This window comes from Schistocerca piceifrons, chromosome 3 (genome assembly GCF_021461385.2).
Source record: "Schistocerca piceifrons isolate TAMUIC-IGC-003096 chromosome 3, iqSchPice1.1, whole genome shotgun sequence".
Taxonomy (NCBI): Eukaryota; Metazoa; Arthropoda; class Insecta; order Orthoptera; family Acrididae; genus Schistocerca; species Schistocerca piceifrons.
Window position 1 is genome coordinate 936,129,163 of NC_060140.1, and position 21,726 is coordinate 936,150,888.

At 37.9% G+C, this 21,726-nt stretch overlaps 1 protein-coding gene across 1 annotated transcript in view; it reads left to right on the forward strand.

Moving 5' to 3' along the window:
* The first annotated feature begins 6,684 nt into the window (after window positions 1–6,684).
* Window positions 6,685–21,726, forward strand: part of LOC124789821 (alanine--glyoxylate aminotransferase-like) — a 69,057-nt gene continuing 54,015 nt past the window's right edge. Inside the window, exon 1 of the mRNA XM_047257305.1 lies at window positions 6,685–6,916. Coding sequence (XP_047113261.1) covers window positions 6,755–6,916 — 162 coding nt within the window. The 5' untranslated portion in view covers window positions 6,685–6,754. The remainder of the gene's footprint in view (window positions 6,917–21,726) is intronic.

Consider the following 21,726-nt stretch of genomic DNA (forward strand, 5'->3'; position numbering starts at 1 on the left):
ACTAAAAGTATTCAGAGCTTTGCTTAAGTAACTCTGAAAGTGCACAGAATGAAACATCTTCAGAATGGGGGATAATCACTACAGAGTACCACAGGAATTGATACTAAGTCCTCTCTTGTTGCCATCATAATCCAAGCAGCAGAAATAGTTCTCTTTGTGTAATGGAGAAACTTCAACAGCTGTAAATAAAAATTTTCATTGAAATTGACAACTGGTTCTATGCAAGTGGACTATTAAATACATACAGAAAACACAATACAGGAAATTCTCTACTGCATAAGGCCCTTCAACACCATTAGAAATAATACATGAGGGTCGATGAATAAATGAAATTCTTAGGTGTTTGTTTTACAAAGAATCTGAAATGGGAGTCACATGTTACAAATATTACATTTCTGAGCTCTGAAACTTTTGTGTTATGGATAATATCAGATTTTGGAGATGAATTTGTGTTATGGATAATATCAGGTTTTGGAGATGAATTTTAGTCAGTGGGAGATAAGTAGATAGATAGATAGATAGATAGATAGATAAGTATATCTAAAAACATAGATTCTGTAACTTACCAAACGAAAGCGTTGGTACATTGATAGAGACAATAACAAACACAAACACACACACACACACACACACACACACACACACACACACACACACAAATTTCAAGCTTTCGCAACCCACGGTTGCTTCATCAGAAAAGAGGGAAGGAGGGGGAAAGACGAAAGGATGTGGGTTTTAAGGGAGGGGGTAAGGAGTCATTCCAATCCCAGGAGTGGGATTCCCCCCAAAGTAAGTCTTTCCGCTCCCGGGATTGGAATGACTCCTTACCCTCTCCCTTAAAGCCCACATCCTTTCGTCTTTCCCTCTCCTTCCCTCTTTCCTGATGAAGCAACTATGGGTTGCGAAAGCTTGAAATTTGTGTGTGTGTTTGTGTTTGTTATTGTCTCTATCAACGTACCAACGCTTTCGTTTGGTAAGTTACGGAATCTATGTTTTTAGATATATTTTTCCCACGTGGAATGTTTCCCTCTATTATATAGATAGATAGATAGATATTATATATAAAAACAAAGATGAGGTGACTTACCGAACAAAAGCGCTGGCAGGTCGATAGACACACAAACAAACACAAACATACACACAAAATTCAAGCTTTCGCAACAAACTGTTGCCTCATCAGGAAAGAGGGAAGGAGAGGGGAAGACGAAAGGAAGTGGGTTTTAAGGGAGAGGGTAAGGAGTCATTCCAATCCCGGGAGCGGAAAGACTTACCTTAGGGGGAAAAAAGGACAGGTATACACTCGCACACACGCACATATCCATCCACACATACAGACGGATGGATATGTGCGTGTGTGCGAGTGTATACCTGTCCTTTTTTCCCCCTAAGGTAAGTCTTTCCGCTCCCGGGATTGGAATGACTCCTTACCCTCTCCCTTAAAACCCACTTCCTTTCGTCTTCCCCTCTCCTTCCCTCTTTCCTGATGAGGCAACAGTTTGTTGCGAAAGCTTGAATTTTGTGTGTATGTTTGTGTTTGTTTGTGTGTCTATCGACCTGCCAGCGCTTTTGTTCGGTAAGTCACCTCATCTTTGTTTTTATATATAATTTTTCCCATGTGGAATGTTTCCTTCCATTATATAGATAGATAGATAGATAGATAGATAGATAGACAGACCCACCAAGAACCACTGACCTTGCCATTGGTGGGGAGGCTTGCGTGCCTCAGCGATACAGATAGCCGTACCGTAGGTGCAACCACAACGTAGGGGTATCTGTTGAGAGGCCAGACAAACATGTGGTTCCTGAAGAGGGGCAGCAGCCTTTTCAGTAGTTGCAGGGGCAACAGTCTGGATGATTGACTGATCTGGCCTTGTAACACTAACCAAAACGGCCCATGTAACACTAACCAAAACGGCCTTGCTGTGCTGTTACTGTGAACGGCTGAAAGCAAGGGGAATCTACGGCCGTAATTTTTCCCAAGGGCATGCAGCTTTACTGTATGATTAAATGATGATGGCATCCTCTTGGGTAAAATATTCCGGAGGTAAAATAGTCCCCCATTCGGATCTCCAGGCGGGGACTACTCAAGAGGACGTTGTTATCAGGAGAAAGAAAACTGGCATTCTACGGATCGGAGCGTGGAATGTCAGATCCCTTAATCGGGCAGGTAGGTTAGAAAATTTAAAAAGGGAAATGGATGGGTTAAAGTTAGATATAGTAGGAATTGGTGAAGTTCGGTGGCAGCAGGAACAAGACTTTTGGTCAGGTGAATACAGGGTTATAAATACAAAATCAAATAGGGGTAATGCAGGAGTAGGTTTAATAATGAATAAAAAAATAGAAGTGTGAGTAAGCTACTACAAACAGCGTAGTGAACGCATTATTGTGGCCAAGATAGACATGAAGCCCATGCCTACTACAGTAGTACAAGTTTATATGCCAACTAGCTCTGCAGATGACGAATAAATTGAAGAAATGTATGATGAAATAAAAGAAATTATTCAGATAGTGAAGGGAAACAAAAATTTAATAGTCATTGGTGACTGGAATTCGGTAGTAAGAAAAGGGAGAGAAGGAAACATAGTAGGTGAATATGGATTGGGTCTAAGAAATGAAAGAGGAAGCCACCTGATAGAATTTTACACAGAGCACAATTTAATCATAGCTAACACTAGGTTCAAGAATCATAAAAGAAAGTTGTATACATTGAAGAAGGCTGTAGATACTGACAGGTTTCAGATAGATTACATAATGGTAAGACAGAGATTTAGGAACCAGGTTTTAAATTGTAAGACATTTCCAGGGGCAGATGTGGACTCTGATCACAATCTATTGGTTACGAACTGTAGATTAAAACTGAAGAAACTGCAAAAAGGTGGGAATTTAAGGAGATGGGACCCGCATAAACTGAAAGAACCAGAGGTTGTACAGAGTTTCAGGGAGAGCATAAGGGAACAATTGACAAGAACGGGGGAAAGAAATACAGTAGAAGAAGAATGGGTAGCTTTGAGAGATGAGGTAGTGAAGGTAGCAGAGGACCTGGTAGGTAAAAAGATGAGGGCTAGTAGAAATCCTTGGGTAGCAAAAGAAATACTGAATTTAATTGATGAAAGGAGAAAATATAAAAAATGCAGTAAATGAAGCAGGCAAAAAGGAATACAAACGTCTCAAAAACGAGATCGACAGGAAGTGCAAAATGGCTAAGAAGGGATGGCTAGAGGACAAATGTAAGGATGTAGAGGCTTATCTCACTAGGGGTAAGATAGATACTGCCTACAGGAAAATTAAAGAGACCTTTGGAGAAAAGAGAACCACTTGTATGAATATCAAGAGCTGAAATGGAAACCCAGTTCTAAGCAAAGAAGGGAGAGCAGAAAGGTGGAGGGAGTATATAGAGTGTCTATACAAGGGCAATGTACTTGAGGACAATATTATGGAAATAGAAGAGGATGTAGATGAAGATGAAATGGGAGATACGATACTGCGTGAAGAGTTTGACAGAACACTGAAAGACCTGAGTCGAAACAAGGCCCCGGGAGTTGACAACATTTCATTGGAACTACTGACAGCCTTGGGAGAGCCAGTCCTGACAAAACTCTACCATCTGGTGAGCAAGATGTATGAGACAGGTGAAATAGCCTCAGACTTCAAGAAGAATATAATAATTCCGATCCTAAAGAAAGCAGGTGCTGACAGATGTGAAAATTACCGAACAATCAGTTTAATAAGTCATGGATACAAAATACTAATGCGTATTCTCTACAGACGAATGGAAAAACTGGTAGAAGCTGACCTCGGGGAAGATCAGTTTGGATTCCGTAGAAATATTGGAACACATGAGGCAATACTGACCCTACGACTTATCTTAGAAGCTAGATTAAGGAAAGGCAAACCTACGTTTCTAGCACTTGTAGACAAGAAACCATTTGACAATGTTGACTGGAATACTCTCTTTCAAATTCTGAAGGGTAAAATACAGGGAGCGAAAGGCTATTTACAATTTGTACAGAAACCAGATGGCAGTTACAAGAGTCGAGGGGCACGAAAGGGAAGCAGTGGTTGGAAAGTAAGTGATACAGGGTTGTAGCCTATCCCTGATGTTATTCAATCTATATATTGAGCAAGGAAACAAAAGAAAAATTCAGAGTAGGTATTAAAATCCACGGAGAAGAAATAAAAACTTTGAGGTTCGCCGATGACATTGTAATTCTGTCAGAGACAGCAAAGGACTTGGAAGAGCAGTTGAACGGAATGGACAGTGTCATGAAAGGAGGGTATAAGATGAACATCAACAAAAGCAAAATGAGGATAATGGAATGTAGACAAATTAAGTCGGGTGATGCTGAGGGAATTAGATTAGGAAATGGGACACTTAAAGTAGTAAAGGAGTTTTGCTATTTGGGGAGCAAAATAACTGATGATGGTCGAAGTAGAGGGGATATAAAATGTAGACTGCCAATGGCAATGAAAGCGTTTCTGAAGAAGAGAAATTTGTTAACATCGAGTATAGATCTAAGTGTCAGGAAGTCATTTCTGAAAGTATTTGTATGGAGCGTAGCCATGTATGGAAGTGAAACACGGACGATAACTAGTTTGGACAAGAAGAGAATAGAAGCTTTTGAAATGTGGTGCTACAGAATAATGCTGAAGATTAGATGGGTAGATCATTTAACTATTGAGGAGGTATTGAATAGGATTGGGGAGAAGAGAAGTTTGTGGCACAACTTGACTAGAAGAAGGGATCGGTTGGTGGGACATGTTCTGAGGCATCAAGGGATCACCAATTTAGTATTGGAGGGCAGCGTGGAGGGTAAAAATCGTAGAGGGAGACCGAGAGATAAATACACTAAACAGATTCTGAAGGATGTAGGTTGCAGTAGGTACTGGGAGATGAAGAAGCTTGCTCAGGATAGAGTAGCATGGAGAGCTGCATCAAACCAGTCTCAGGACTGAAGACCGCAACAACAACAACAGATAGATAGAGATAGATAGATAGATAGATAGAGAGAGGGAGGGAGAGAGAGCGAGAGAGAGAGAGAGAGAGAGAGAGAGAGAGAGAGAGAGAGAGAGAGAGAGAGAGAGAGAGAATTGAACATAGCTGAATGTAAACCACTGTATGTAGTGAAAAATGTAGCACAAGACATTCATGTAAATGGGTGGCATGTTACCACATTTTTCATAGAGAGAGAGAATACTATATGTGTATTTCTGATGTGTTCCACATCACTGTGAGAGATAACATATATGGTCCATGGAACATGGAAATAACTAAACTAAATATTGCAAAAGTGCTACTTCCTGACTACATTTCATTTTTATTTTAAAAAATATATTTGTGAATAAGGTTCTCATGAAGAGCCATATTTTAAATACATGCCCTACACACAATACTTCTTGACACTGTCTGCTGTTGTTGTGTACTTATAAGAAAAATACCACTTTATAAGCTGAGAACTATCATGATCAACTTTTTTATTATATATTTTTAAAAAATATAAAAGTGCCTTCAGCTGCCGGAGACTGCTCACGTGTGGGTGAGTTGCATTTGTGTGTGTGTGTGTGTGTGAGTGTGTGGTCTATTTTTGACAAAGGCCTCATTGGCCGAAAGTTTATTCTGTGACAGTATTTTGTTGTGCCTATCTGCAACTTAGCAACTCCGCTATATGGTGACTAGCAAAAATCCTTTTCATAATATTTTTATTATGTAGTTATATATACACAATAACATGAAAGACAGTCACTATGTTTCCCTATGCAGCATGCCTAACTTTTGTATTGTTCAACTTCCTGTTCATATGACTACTCTCAGTTCAACACTGTCAATAGATTTTAATGCCTGTCTGTGCGCATTTTCTAATAATTCAATTACAAACGAGAGTGAGAGAGAGAGAGAGAGAGAGAGAGAGAGAGAGAGCATAGCTGAATGTAAACCACTGTATTCCAGTCTGTTACTCCATTTTTAATTTTTGCTTTATTGAATCAATGAGTGGTGATCTACCCTTATGTAGATAAATTTATGCTGTCTTCTTTGTTATGTAACTACATCCATCTTTAAAATGAAATACAGTAAATAGAAAGCTATTGCCTGATGTCATTAAGCCATAATCTTCAAATGTTTTTCATAGTTGCCTTATTTCTGGTTGTCATCTATTACTGCATGGCTTGAAGTCTGATTCATGCTGTGTAATACATTCTTGTAAGTTATGGAAAAAGAAACAATGTTTTGTTGAAGTAACTGAACATGTCTTCATTTTTCAATCTACAAGGGTAATGAGACAACGCTGCATAAGAAGTAACAGATGATATAAATAAACTTTCTGAATTTTCACTTTAATTTCAGCACCTGTCCCATGTTATTGTTTAATCAACCATTCCTTATTACAAATATATAAACCGTCATATACAACTATGCAGCATAAAATGTGGAACACGATACACAATTTTATTGCATAGTGTCTGCAACAAATTTCACAAAGAAAGTGTAGTGCTTCTGGACTTTCTTGGTATTTACACAAAATTGCAAATAATTGCATTACTTGTGAAATATAATCAGTAGTGTAGATGTTAAAGTTCTATTTGTGTCTTATCAAAAAGTGTCAATGTCGGGTAGTTATACAATATGTAAACAGAAAATAGGTCACAGGTCAAGCTGATAAGTGCTCGGTCTCAGGCTTCATAAATATTCAAGAGCACAGATATGTCAGTGTGCAGTGAGAGTCTGAGAAGAAAGTGACCTACAGCAATTCTGTGAAAGATGAACCCTAGTGGCATGATTGAACCCCCAAAAAGTTTGCTAAAGGCACTAAATGTACCTAAAAAACTGTTGATGGGTCCTGGACCATCAAATTGCTCACCTCGTGTTTTACATTCTCTGAGTCAACAAGTTATTGGTCATTTGCATCAGGAATGCTTACAGGTAAGGGACACTGAAATCTACTGTAGTAAAGGAAGCAGAGCTTTATGATTTATTAGCATTTACCAGTTGACACATTGTTACAATTTTTTGTCTTGACTATAAAAATCATTTGTGTATTGGTTGGAGATGAATTATTATTGTAAAATTAATTTTGAATTTTTCTTGGTATACATTCTACAGTCTTTTGGAAGGAATGAAGGGGTGATTTGTTGGCATGTATGATTGTGTCCCCACATAACTCAGTATGTTGCTCAGTTTTCCATAGTGAACAATTTCCTATAGATCTTCACTCTGGATTATTATCCCAAAAGACAGCCTAAAAGAGTAATAATAATAATATTATATAAGCATAATGTATAATGTAAAAATTAGTGACAACTATACTTTTATGGATATGTAAAATGTCTTTTGATGAAGCCAACTGCATGGTAAACGTGCTGAATGGCTAGTAAATAAACATATAAAAAACACTTAATAATAATAATAATAGTAATAATAATAATAATAACAATAATAATATGCAAAGGCTGTAATCAGTGTCCCATTAATGCTAACACAGGTGGATATAATCGTAGAAAGGTGAGGTCTGTTTCTGAAGAGTTTTCTGTGCAACAGGTCTAATTTATAGAACATTGCTTTCTTTCATGGCTGAGATCATTAATTCATGCAAGTATAGTAATTTAATCTCAGAGATAGCCTGTTCAAATTCTGGAATTAGAAGAAATTGACACCATAATTCACTTGCTGGCATGAAGGGAGAGAGATGGTGGCAATGCAAATCTGTCTCTAAACTCTTCATACACTCATCATGTTTATCTATGCTGAGCAGTTATCCTAATGACACAACAGTCATACTATGTAAGACAAGCATCAGTCTGAGGAGACTGGTGAGTGGTGGGGTGGGGAAGAATAAGCTTCCAATTAAAATCTGTAAGAGACTGAAAAGACTAATAGGAGTGGACGAGGGGGGTCTTCATTAAGCACTCAGCTATGTGGTTGTGGTTGTATTTGGGGGGTTCTTCAGTTTGGTGTTTAATAGTAAATAATGCATTACAGTTTGCAAGTGTCATTCAGTTTAAGAAAAATAGTCATAAATACTCAAGATTTGTTGCATTACACATCTTTTACTTTTCTTTTCCTGAACTTGCTCATGGTTGTAAGCTTCTGGTGGAATTGGACAAGGATATCTTCTATTTCATGTTAGATAGTTTGTAAGGAACACTGAACAGCTTTAATGTTTTCATATCATAGCTCATGCAGTAAGACATCATATTTTGTCTTACCTCCATTAAGGAGATTGGGGGGGGAATATTTCAGCTTTTAAAAATTAGGTAGAGTTTTCTCATGGAGCTAATTTTATGTAAGCTCAATTGTGTGACACACATTAACTCATGTTTTGTAATAGGGAGAATAGTAAAATATATTTTTTGCTGTTTTAAATCAGCTTTCTTTGCTTATCAAGCAAAGTAATCATACTGTTTAGCTGCAATTCAGTCCCACCAACCTTTCCTGCAGCTGTTTTAGACAAAGGCCCTGGACCATTTCCTGATATTATGGGGCAAGTGGTCACCATTGGTTATCCTGAACACGTGTTTCCTTTGTCTTTGTACATGTTGTAGCTCTCTCTAGAGAATAGAAATTGTATTGTCCTTTCAAAGTGTCATAACCACCTTTACTGCTCTCATATACTGTATTCAAGAGATGTCAACTCTTTACTCAATGTTGTGATTTTAAAAGAGTGTTAATATACATTTTGGAATAACTTTGTGTTATGACAGAGTCATGGAATACTCCACATCTTGTGCAGCAATATAAGTATCAAAATTTGTTGTCACTTGTAGCCTAATCTCATTCTCAGTCACTCAATTTGCCTCCTCACAGTTGTCAACCAGTTTGCCGGAGAAATCATGTTGTAGTGGGAGTGTAGATTTTTTTATACAAAAAAAAGAATTAGTTACTTCACATTTCTATTCTTAGATGCTTGACACTGCATTACTATTCGCCAAAATCTAGTCTGTTTTTTGTAGTTGCTCCAGCTCTTCCAAGATCTCTTCTCTCTACTATTTCACACCATCAACTTTTCATTGGTGGTGAGATGTTGCTCTGAGCTCTACAGATTTCCCTAGCCATTCTCAGTCCATCAAACATGAGGTAATGCCATAACAGTACTGAAAGTGACTGTTTAAGAGCAGGCAGTAGGAACTTTGTTTCAGTGTCTCAATGCTTACTGTATGTTCATCACAAGCCTGACTTTGTTTTGTAAATGTAGTCACCCTTGTCATAATAACAATGACTGCTATTGGTTCAGGTCATGTCATTACTCTCTGGATGCTTTGAGATTCATTCATCCATACAAGCGTCAAATTCAGTTCAGACATTCACCATTCCTTTAAGTTTTGGATGTGATCCATACTCAGGTTCAGTTCTTCCACCTTTCTGCACAATTCTGCCCTAGCATCAGTGCTTCACAAATCATTTATCTGCATCACCTTTCTGGAATTATCCTGTATCAAGCCTGCGTAGTGTGCACATAATATGAAAGAAACTGATTTGGACTGAAAGCTGCCCTTGCACAATAATTTAATAAATCTTGTTGGACTCTGTGTAAGTTCACAGCTCCTTAATGGCATGAAAGACCCACCTCAGCAGATAGCAGGTGTGGATTCAGGATTGGTGTTGGGTGGGGAGGGAGAGAAAGAGGTCATGGGGTCATGAGCATCCCTAAAAATGTTTTAGTAAACTTATAGAGGAGACAGACAGGCACAACAAAAAGGTTGCTATACATTGGAGTTTTTGGCCAAAAGGCCTTCTTCTAATGTAGAACACACACACACACACATTTGCACATACAACTCACACACACATGACATTTGTCTCTGGCGATACAATCTGACCTCACAGGCCAGAGACATTGGTCGTGTAAGAGTGTTGTGCTTGTATGAATGAATGTTTGTTTTCTACTGCAGAGAAGGCCTTTTGGCTGAAAGCTCAAATGTATAGCAATCTTTTTGTTGTGCCTGTCTGTGACTCAGTATCTCCTCTACGTGGTGAGCAGCAATCTGTCCTTTTTGTGATATTATTACTATTCATTCGTGGACTTTACATTGCTGAAACTGATAGTTATGGCATTTACTTCTAGGTGTGTTAAGAGAAAAACAGCTACTTTGAAAAATGTCACAGAAATTAACAGAGATGACTATTAACTGTCTATATACTGGAAACCTCAGAACCTATCTGGTACAAGTATTAGAGTTAGGCGGAAATTACACTATGTGATCAAAAGCATCCGGACACCCCCAAAAACATATGTTTTTCTTATTACGTGCACTGTGCTGCCACCTACTGCCAGGTACTCTGTATCACCGACCTCAGTAATCATTAGACATCATGAGAGATCAGAACTCACGGACTTCGAACGTGGTCAAGTGATTGGGTGTCACTTCCGTCATACATCTGTATGTGGGATTTCCACACTCCTAAACGTCCCTAGGCCCACTGTTCCTGATGTAATAGTTAAGTGGAAATGTGAAGTGACATGTACACCACAAAGTGTACAGCCTGACCTCATCTGTTGACTGACATAGGCCACTGACAGTTGTAGAGGGTTGTAAAGTGTAATAGGCAAACACCTATCCAGTCCACCACACAGGAATTCCAAATTGCATCAGGATTCATTGCAAGGACTATGACAGCTAGGTGGGAGATTAGGAAACTTATATTTCATGCTCGAGCAGCTACTGATAAGCCACACATCACGCCGGTAAATGCCAAATGACACCTTGCTTGTTGTAAGGAGCGTAAACATTGGATGATTGAACAGTGGAAAAATGTTGTGTGGAGTGATGAATCATGGTTCACAATATGGTGATCCGATGGCAGTGTGTGGGTATGGCGAATGCCCAGTGAAAATCACCTGCCAGCATGTGTAGTGCCAACAGCAAAATTCGGAGGTGGTGATGTTATGGTGTGGACGTGTTTTTCGTGGAGGGGGCTTGCACCCCTTGTTGTTTTGTGTGCATTACCATAGCACAGGCTTACATCGATGTTTTAAGCACCTTCTTGCTTCCCACTGTTGAAGAGCAATTCGGGGATTGCAATTGCATCTTTCAATACGATCAAGCACCAGTTCATAATGTATGGCCTCTGATGGAGTGGTTACATGACAATAACATCCCTGTAATGGACTGGCCTGCACAGAGTCCTGACTTGAATCCCTTTGGGATGTTTTGGAATGCTGACTTCATACTAGTCTCACTGACTGGCATCTATAACTCTCCTCAGTGAAGCACTCCGTGAAGAATGGGCTGCCATTCCCCAAGAAACCTTTCAGCACCTGATTGAACGTATGCCTGTGAAAGTGGAAACTGTCATCAAGGCTATGAGTGCGCCAACACTATATTGAATTCCAGCATTACCGACGGAGGGCGTCAAGGACTTGTAAGGCATTTTGAGATTGGTGTCCAGATAATTTTGATCACATAGTGTACATTTCTGAGCCAAGTATTCAGAAATGTTGTTAAACATAGGGGGATTTTTCAATTTCCTGTCTGCTGTCCACTGGAAACCTATCACAGATTTTTGTACCAGAATATTTGATTATGTGTTGTACAGAGTCTGAACTTGTAATATAGGACAAATCAACTTAATTTAATGTCTTAAAACACTGAATCTACATATTACAATACAAAACATCAAATTGGCAAATGTGATAGTAATGTTGTATAAAATTTTGCTTTTGATTTATGTTTAGATCTTAAAGTTGTTTACATGTTCTTTAACTCAGGTGATTTCACAACAGTCATACAAAAAATATGATCCATACAATTATTCAGGTGATTACAATAAATATGTACAGGTAATAGAAACATTCCTCGTCATTTACACATACAAACCTCTACAAAAAAATTCTTTTTGCACTAAATAATCCTTTGGAAGTTTCTTAGAATGTCTTTCCACTCATGCTGTTGTGTAGACTCTTTGGAAGACTCTTTTCAGTTGCACACCTGAGTACTGAGGACTGTTTTCAAGATCTCTCCATCTCTGCAGTGTACTTCTCAGTGGGTCTTTATTTCTTGTGTCACATGAATGAACATCTGCATATTTTCTAGTTATGTATTGCCTTTTGTTAATTATAATATTTTTCTCTATATGTATATGGATGGAAATGTCAATGTTTTTAGCATACAAAAGGCTTTTCTGCATGAATCAGTTTGCATTTCATTCAGGATAGTCCTAATGATCATATTTAGCTAAAATTATTTCTGCTTCTAGTAGTGTGGTTGTGAATTGCTAAGTTCACTCTTGTTATTAAGTACAAATGTTATTACAGAATGTATGTATTAGAATGTAAGTTTAAGGACCCCTAGGTCCCTGAAGAGGCTTCAGCAAAATGTTTGGTTATCAGCTTAACACAATATTCTTATTGCACACCTCTGTAGAATAAACATCTTTTTCACCTTAGTTGCGATGCCCCAGAAGATTATGCCATAGGAAAGAACTGAGTGAAAGTATGATAGTCTTGTCTGGAGGTCGACACAGTAAGAGAGATCTCTGAGTACAAATCAGGCAGAACTGAGCTTTTTGATTGACTTATCAATAGGCTGGTTGCACCTTAGTTTATTATCCATCTGTATACCCTGGAACTTTGAGTGTCATGCAGAGTATGCCCATTGATCTCCGATCCTGGTAACTTTCAGCCATTTTTATTTTTTGGATGTGTATAATTTGAGATTTTGGAAAGCTGAGGGTTAAAGTGTTGGCTGTGAATGAGCTGTAAGCCTCTTCCATTATTCTTCTGACTGTGTCTGGTACGGATGTGTTTGGTATATTTTGCTTCCTTCAATGGTCTTTTTCCAGTTGATAAAATAAAACGAAGTCAATACTGTTTGCTATAGTTACATTCATAGTTAGTGTTCGGGCACATAAACTGAGGCAGGGACAACCAGTAAGACTTTTGCATGCAACACAAATGATATTATTTCTATCCTACGAGGTGCTTATAGAACATTGTCATTAGAGTCTGTATGAGTAATATTCAGAATATCGGCTATAATATTCAGATATAAAGAAGAGGAATTATAAACCGGATTCACATGGGAAACGGAGAGAAAGTGTAGGGAATAGCAATAGCTCCTAACTGAAACTGATGTAAGTCAAAGCACTTCTACTTCATTAATGCACATGCATGGAAATTATAATATTAAGTTCTTAAGTGAGTTATGATTTTAAGGTATAACGTAGTTTCATGATAAATATAGAGTGAGCTTTCCGTAAGCCTTGTCCTTTCTTTCAACGAACCCATGTCTGTAACTTTACACATGTGCTTGAGAAACACTTTCACAGGATCAGTACGTGCTTTGTGTCTATGTGCACTGGTCACCTTTGTGCGTTGCACTATGTGTCTTTTTTGTGTTTCAAGAGTCGCTTATAGTAGTTAGATTACCCAGGCAAGTGATAGCTCTCATAGCAGCAGCAGCTCATCACAGTGTTTTGAGTTGACACAGCTTCTCATAAGAAGCAACTTGCTTTACATTTTGTCAGTGTTCTTTAGTTTCAACTTTTTATCAGGCTGTGTTTAGTATGGTTAGTAACTGTGATTGCTGTGTTCGGATGTGAGCAGGGTTGGTGACCCACCATTCACATTTCCAGGCGGCAGTGGCTTCGGTCACACAGCTTGAGACTGTTGCCGATGGGCATCACTGTGGGGAGCCAGACGGGGTGATCTGAGGAACGTCCAGCCAAACCCGTGTGTCCCCCGATCGGTCTACTACTGTGGCTACTCCTGATAATGCCCACACTGAGGCTGATACATCACCCATGGTCGAGAAAAGTCATTCCGAGCTGTGGCCAGCAGTGAAGGACTATCATTGGTTGGCCTCCGTGGTCCATGTGAGGAATGGGTTTCAGGCACTATCTGTGACTTATCCCTAGCCAGATGAAGTTTCTCCTGTGTTACAGAGGAATCTTCTTGCCTGCAAGGTCTGGGCAATCACAGAGGGTGGGACTACTGGTAGTTGGGAGTTCTAACATTAGGAGTGTAATGGGGTCCCTTAAGGCTATGGCTGCGAAGGAGGCAAAGGAATCCAGTGTGCACTCTGTTTGGATAATGGAAGGAGTCATTCCAGATGTGGAACAGGATGCATCCAAATGCAGGTAGTGGCTCATGTTGGTACTAACAAAGTGTGTCACTTTGGATTGGAAGAGGTTTCCTGTGGTTTCAGGAACCTAGCTGAAGTAGTGAAGACTGCCAGATGAAGGCAGAGCTCACCATTTGTAGCATCATCGACAGTACTGAGGTTATACTTGACAACCAGAATAAATTAATAACTGGTTCCTTTTACCAACTCCATGACACGGATGATTCAGTTGCTCATGTTAGTATTAACAAAGTGTGTCGCTTTGGATTGGAAGAGGTTTTCTGTGGTTTCAGGAACCTAGCTGAAGTAGTGAAGACTGCAAGATGAAGGCAGAGCTCACCATTTGTAGTATCATCGACAGGACCAACTTTGGTCCTTTGGAACAGAGTGGAGGGTCTCAGTCAGAGGCTCAGAGGGTTCTGCAACCATGTATGTTGCAGATTCCTTGATTTGCACCATAGGGTGGTGGGTCTCTAGGTTCTATTAAATAGTCAACAGTCCATTATACAGTAAGTGGCTATGTGCGTAGCAGAGGCTGTGTGGAGGGACTTGGAGTTTTTTTAGGTTAGAGGGTCTTGGTAAATAGGAGAAAGAGCTTCAGTTTCAAAGGGTGCAGGACGAACGCAGAATGAGAGTAGGCATAGAAACCAGGTATGCAAAGCTGGTGAAAGCTGGAAATAAATTCAACCAAAATACAGTAAGGATAGATTAAATACCAATGATGATGGACTGCTCATTGCTGTTGGAAGTAGTTTACCTTATAGTGAAACTAAAGTTGAGACTTTCTTTGAATTAGTGTGGGTAGAGGTTATACTTGACAACCAGAATAAATTAATAACTGGTTCCTTTTACCAACCCCATGACACAGATGATTCAGTTGCTGATCAATTCAAAGAAAACTTGAGTCTCATTTCAAATAGTTACCCCACTCATTAAGGTGTAGTTTGTGATGATCTCAATCTACCCTTGATATGTTGGCAAAAATACATGTTTAAAGTCAGTGGCAGGCACAAAATATTATCTGAAATCATACTGAATACCTTCTCAGAAAATTATTTTGAACAACTATTTCAGGAGTCCACTTGGAGTGTAAATGTTTGCAAAAACAAACTTGACCTCTTAGCAACAAAGAATCCTGACCAAATCAGGAGCATCATGACAGAAAAAGGGATTAGTGATCACACAGTTGTTGTAGCTAGACTGAATACAATAACATCCAAATCCACCAAAAATAAATGCAAATAAATCTATTTAAAGAAATCAGATAAGAATTTGCTGAACACCTCCCTAAAGGACTGTCTCCACTTCTTCCAATCTGGCTATGTAAGTGTAGATCAGATGTGGTTTAAATTCAAAGAAATAGTATTGATAGCAGTCGAGAGATATATACCAAATAAATTAATAAGAGATGGTATTGTTCCCCATCATACACAAAACAGGTCAGAACACTATTGCAGAATCAACGGAAAAGGTGCAAAATCCCCTAGGTTGGCTAGGTTTTTCAGAATCTTGAAATTTAACATGAACTTTAATGCGAGATGTTTTTAATAGTTTCCACAATGTCACAATATCTGGCAGAAAACCCAAAGAGATTCTGTCCATATGCGAAGTATGCTAGAGCCAAGATGCAATCAGTACCTTTACTGCGTGATAACAATGGTGATGTTATTGCTGACAGTGCCACTAAAGTAGAGTTACTGAACCGGATTTTCTGAAATTCCTTCACAAAAGAAGACAAAGTAAATATTCCAGTATTAGAATCAAGAACAAATGCCAACATGAATAATTTAGAAATTAAAACATGTAACAAAAGCAAAGCTTCTGGTCCAGATTGTATACCAGTCAGGTTCCTTTCAGAGTATGCTGATACAATAGCTCCATACTTAGCAATCATACAAAACCACTTGCTTGTAGAAAGATCTGTACCCAAAGAGAGAAAAGTTCCACATGTCACACCAATACCCACTTAAAATGCTGAATTGCAGACCCATATCACTAACATCAATTTTCAGTACAATTTTGGAACATGTACTATGCTCCCCTTGTGAATCACCTAGAAGAAAATGATTACTTGACAAATAGCCAACACAGATTCAGAAAGTGGGACACAACTAGCTCTTTATTCTCATGAAGTAATGAGTCCTATTGACAGAGGACATCAAATTGATCCCATATTTTTATATTTCCAGAAGGCTTTTGACCTGCTCCTCAAAAGAGACTTCTTATTAAACTGCGGGCCTATGGAGTATTATCTCAGTTGTGTGACTGGATTCATGACTTCCTGTCAGAAAGGTCGTAGTTCATAATAACTTATGGAAAGTCATAGAGTAAAATAGAAATAATATTTGGTATTTGTCAAGAAAGTGTTGTGGGTGCTTTGTTGTTCTTGATCTACATAAATGATTTAGGAGATAATTTGAGCAGCCCTCGTAGATTGTTTGCAGATGATGCTGTCATTTACCATCATTTAAAGTCATCAGATGATAGAAATGAATTGCAAAATGATTTAGAAAGATATCTGCAAGGTGCAAAAAGTGGCGCTTTATTAAACTCATGAAAAGTGTGAAGTCATCTACATCAGCACTAAATACTTAGGGATTACAAATAACTTCAATTGGAACAGTCACGTAGATAATGTTGTGGGGAAAGCAAACCACAGACTGTGATTTATTGGTGGAACACTTAGAAAACTAGCAGGTTTACTAAAGAAACTTCTTACAGTATGCTTGTTTGCCCTCTTCTGGTGCACTGCTGTGCGGTGTTGGATCCGCATCAGATAGGACTGTTGGAGAACATTGAAAAAGTTCAAAGGAGGGCAGCTCATTTTGTATTACTGTGAAATAAGGGAGAAAGTGCTGCAGATATGATACACAAATTGAGATGGCAGTCATTAAAACAAAGGTATTTTTCCCTGCTGCAGGCTCTCTTCATGAAATTTCAATCACCAACATTCTCCCAAAAGTGTGAAAATATTTTGTTGGCACCCACCTGCATAGAGAGAACTGACCATAGTAATAATATAAGAGAAATTGGAACTCACACTGAAAGATTTAAGTGTTTTTTTTCCAGCATGCTGTTAGAGATTAGAATGGTAGAGAAGCAGCTTGATGGTATTTTAATAAAACCTCTGCCAGCACTTAACTGTGAATTGCAGAGTAATCATTTATATGTATATGTAAACATCCTAATTATTGGGTAAGATCCTGCTGACAATATTTTGCGAGACATGTCATTTCCTCTGAGTTTGTATTGTAATGCTTGGCAGCAGCACTGGTCTTCTAGGGTTGCATTAGCCATGGCCACATCCATTATATCCCATTTATATTCCACTGTGTGACACTGATTTGTCGGAGGCACTTGTGAAGTAAAATATTAAGTATTTCATCCACTATCTCACATTAACATGGGCTCTGAACACAATGCTTTGATCAAGAACATTGTGGATGACTCAAAACTTAATGGAAAAGCTGAACCAAACACATACATGAACAAGACAAAAAATAAGTTTCTTATTAAATTCTCTCTTGAGATATTAATGAGAAAAAATAGTAATTAAGTATCTGGCTTAACCCAGAATTAATCCAGAATACGAAAATAAACAAATTTGTCTTGGCTGCTTACTACTGCAGCAAAAACAGCAAGCAGGGTGGGGTAGCAATTTACACAAAGAATAATGTAGATTTTATTACACTACCTGACTTAACTAGGGCAAATGTCGAAAAGGATTATGAAATTGCAGCTATAAAAATTACTCAGTTCTTGCTACAGTTTACTGATCACCATTCGGGAATTTTGAACTTTTCTTAAACAAAATGGAGTCATTGCTAAATAAAGTAAATAAAATGGATTGTGAATTGATAATCTGTGGTGACTTCAATATTGACTTCCTCACCAATAGTGGAAATAGGGATACCATTTTGAACCTTACAACGTCCTACAATTTAAAGGCTGAAGTAAAAGCAGCTACCCGAGTATCAGAAACTTGCCAAACAGCTCTTGATCAGTTTCTAGTCAAGAAGAGTTTACACAACACCTCACTAAAAATTTTCAATGCAGCTTTTAGTGATCATCTTGCTCAAATATTAAGCATAAAGGTACAAGGCAGTATTATTAACAACATGTCTTTCAGAACAGCATATCGAAGTTATAATCAGCATAATGTGAACTACTTCAACAACTTATTACAGAAAGAAAATTGGCTAGGAGTGTACAAAATGAATGATATAAATGAAAAATTCAACACTTTCATTGATACATTAACCCATTTCTTTGAACTTGCATTTCTACTGAAAACATTAACCATATGGGGAAACTCTAGAACAAACAGCTGGATCACAAAGGGAATAAGGGTTTCATGCCAGAAGAAAAGACTACTTCATGAAATATGTAACTCAAAAACTTCCTCACCTGTAGTACGCGCATACTATAAAAAATATTCCAAAATATTAAGAAAAGTAATAAAAGCAGCAAAAATAATGCATAATGATGAAATCATTTATAATTCAGCTAATAAATCAAGGGCTATGTGGAGTGTCATAAAAAAAGAATGTGGAGAATATAGACAACCTTGCAAAAATATAACACTATCACATAAAAATAAAAAAGTAACAAACCTCTTAGAAGTAGCCAACACATTTAACAACTTTTTCACAGGTGTTGCTGAAAATATGTTACAATCAAACTTTAAGAGCACCCAGGCAAATGAATATAAAATAAGTGCATGTAGAGGATCAATGTACATCACTTCTGTTTCACAAGATGAAGTAGCTAAAGCAATAAAAGGACTAAAAAATTCCAAATCGGCAGGTATTGATGGTATACCTGCAACAATGTTAAAGAAGAGCGCATCAAACCTAATTGAAGTACTCACACATTTATGCGACTGCTCACTTCAGGCAGGCACTTTCCCTGATGTGTTGAAAACATCAAAAGTTATTCCGGTATATAAAAAAGGGGATAAAGACAATGTAAATAACTACAGACCCATCACAATTTCCTCCTGCATCTCTAAAGTACTGGAAAAAGTTATGTATGAGAAACTTATGAAATTTATAAATAAAAACAGCATCCTATGTAATGAACAACATGGATTCAGAAATAAGAGGTCAACGACAACTGCTGTCTATGAGTGCATCAATTCCATCCTAAACCTGATGGACAAAAAACAGGAAACAATAGGAGTCTTTATTGACTTGTCAAAAGCTTTTGACATGGTGGACCATAAAATTCTGCTATCAAAGCTAGAAAGATATGATATTCGAGGTCTGTCCAACAAGTGGATCAGTTCCTTCCTGACTAATCATATGCAGGCAGTGTGCATAAAGCACACAAATACTGAACTAAAAACTGTATCTAATCGCTTATCTGACTATAAACAAATAAAATGTGGTGTACCCCAAGGATCAGTATTGGGACCCCTTCTGTTTCTTCTGTATATAAATGATCTAAGCTTAAATATTGATGTACACAAAACAATCATATTTGCAGATGACACCACGATTCTACTAAAAGGAGACGACAATGAACAGTTACAGCAGACAGTAAACAGTCACGAAACAACTTAGCAGCTGGGCACAGAGTAATCAGCTTGTAATAAACAGTAAGAAAACCGTTGCTCTAAAATTCCACAATGTTCGTAACAAGGACATGTTTATCCCATCAGTCTCTATCAATGACGAACCAGTTGGTAACAGTACTGAAACCAAATTCTTAGGACTTTGACTGCAGAGTAACATCAGATGGAATAAGCATATTGAATATCTCAATGCAGAACTGAGCAAAACATGTTACCTTCTTTGTTCATTAAAATCATGCTTTAGTGAGAAAACAGTATTGAAAGCATATCATGCGTACTTTCATTCTCGTCTTAGATATGGGGTCACCTTCTGGGGAAACTCTAAAACAGCTAATAGCACTTTTAAACTACAAAAAAGGGCCATTAGAATCTTGTTTGGGTGCAAGCCTAGAGACTCTTGTAAACCCCTGTTTAAGAAATCTGGTATTCCTCCATTACCATGTGTATACATTATGGAAACCCTTTTGTTCTTTAAATTAAATGTAATAGGCAAGGACCGGAGACTGCAAAAAAACTGTGATATACATGAGCACTTTACCAGACAAAATAGAAACATACATATGACTCAAATCAGCACAGCACTGTGCCAAAAAGGTACTTTTCACATGGGAGTTAAGCTTTATAACAAACTTCCTGAAAACATAAAAGCTATCACTGAGGTCAATACATTTGGAAAATCTCTAAAGTCATATTTACAGCATCACTGGTTTTACTCCATTGAAGAATATTTAAACTTATGAAATGTGTTACATAAATACTTACGTGTAAAGTGTATTATTGTAAGCTTAAGTATGTATGCCTTGAAATGACTTTCAGCCTGTATATTTATAACTTGACTTGTCCAATGTCTTATGCATAAGCTGCTATGTAGACAACAGGACCAATAAAATACAATCTACAATCAACAATCTACAATCTATGTCACAAGTATGAGTCACAACAGTGACAGAGTTCATCAACCAAAAGGCAGTTGAAGTTGTTAAGTCTATTATTTGAAATTATGCTGGTTACAGTTATATGTAGTCAGAAAGTCTATTTAGCTGAGTTGTCTCGGTAGCACTGAGTTCAGTGAGCTCTACACCTACATCTACATCTGCATCTATACTCTGCAAACCACTGTGAGATCTATGGCAGAGGGTATGTCACAATGTACCAGCTATTAGGGTTTCTTCCTGTTCCATTCACAAGATCAGTTTAAAAGGAGCCTGAAAGACTTACTAGTGGCCAACTCCTTCTACTCCATTGACGAATTTTTTAATAGAAACAAATGATGTATTGTATATATTCATACTATTAGTATTGTTATTTCAGCTTTTTTTAAAAAAAAAAAAAAAAAAAAAAAAAAAAAATATTGACATGTTCCACATTCACGAGGACCTCCTCAGCACAGATCTATGGAACGAAAAACTAATCTAATCTAATCTCATGGAGGGTGGGAAGATGCTTGTTTGAATGCCTTTGTGTGTGTACTAATTATTCTGATCTTCTCTTCATTGTCCCTATGTGAGCAATATTTAGGGGGTTGTAGTATACTCCTAGAGTAATCATTTAAAGCCAGTTCTTGAAACTTTGTTAATAGACTTTTTTGGGATAGTTTACCTCTATCTTCAAGAGTCTTCCAGCTCAGTTCCTTCCGTATCTCTGTGACACTCTCTCATGGATTAAACAAACCTGTGACCATTTGTGCTATCCTTTTCTGTATTTGTTCAATATCCCCTGTTAGTCCTGTCTGATATAGGTCCCACACACCTAAGCAATGGTCTAGAATCAGTCACATGAAAGATTTGTAAGCAATGTCTTTTGTAGATTGATTGCACTTCGCAGTATTCTACCAATAAACTGGTCTACCACCTGCTTTTCCCATGGCTGAATCTGTGTGATCATTTCATTTCATATCCCTACAAAGAGCTACATCCAGGTATTTGCATCAGTGGTTGATTCCAATAGTGACTTATTGATATTAAAGTCATAGGATATTATGTTTTTTCACTTTGTGAAGGGGAAAATTTTAGATTTCTGAACATTTAAAGCAAGTTGCCAATCTCTGCACCACTTTGAAATCTTATCAAGATATGACTGAATATTTATGCAGCTAGTAC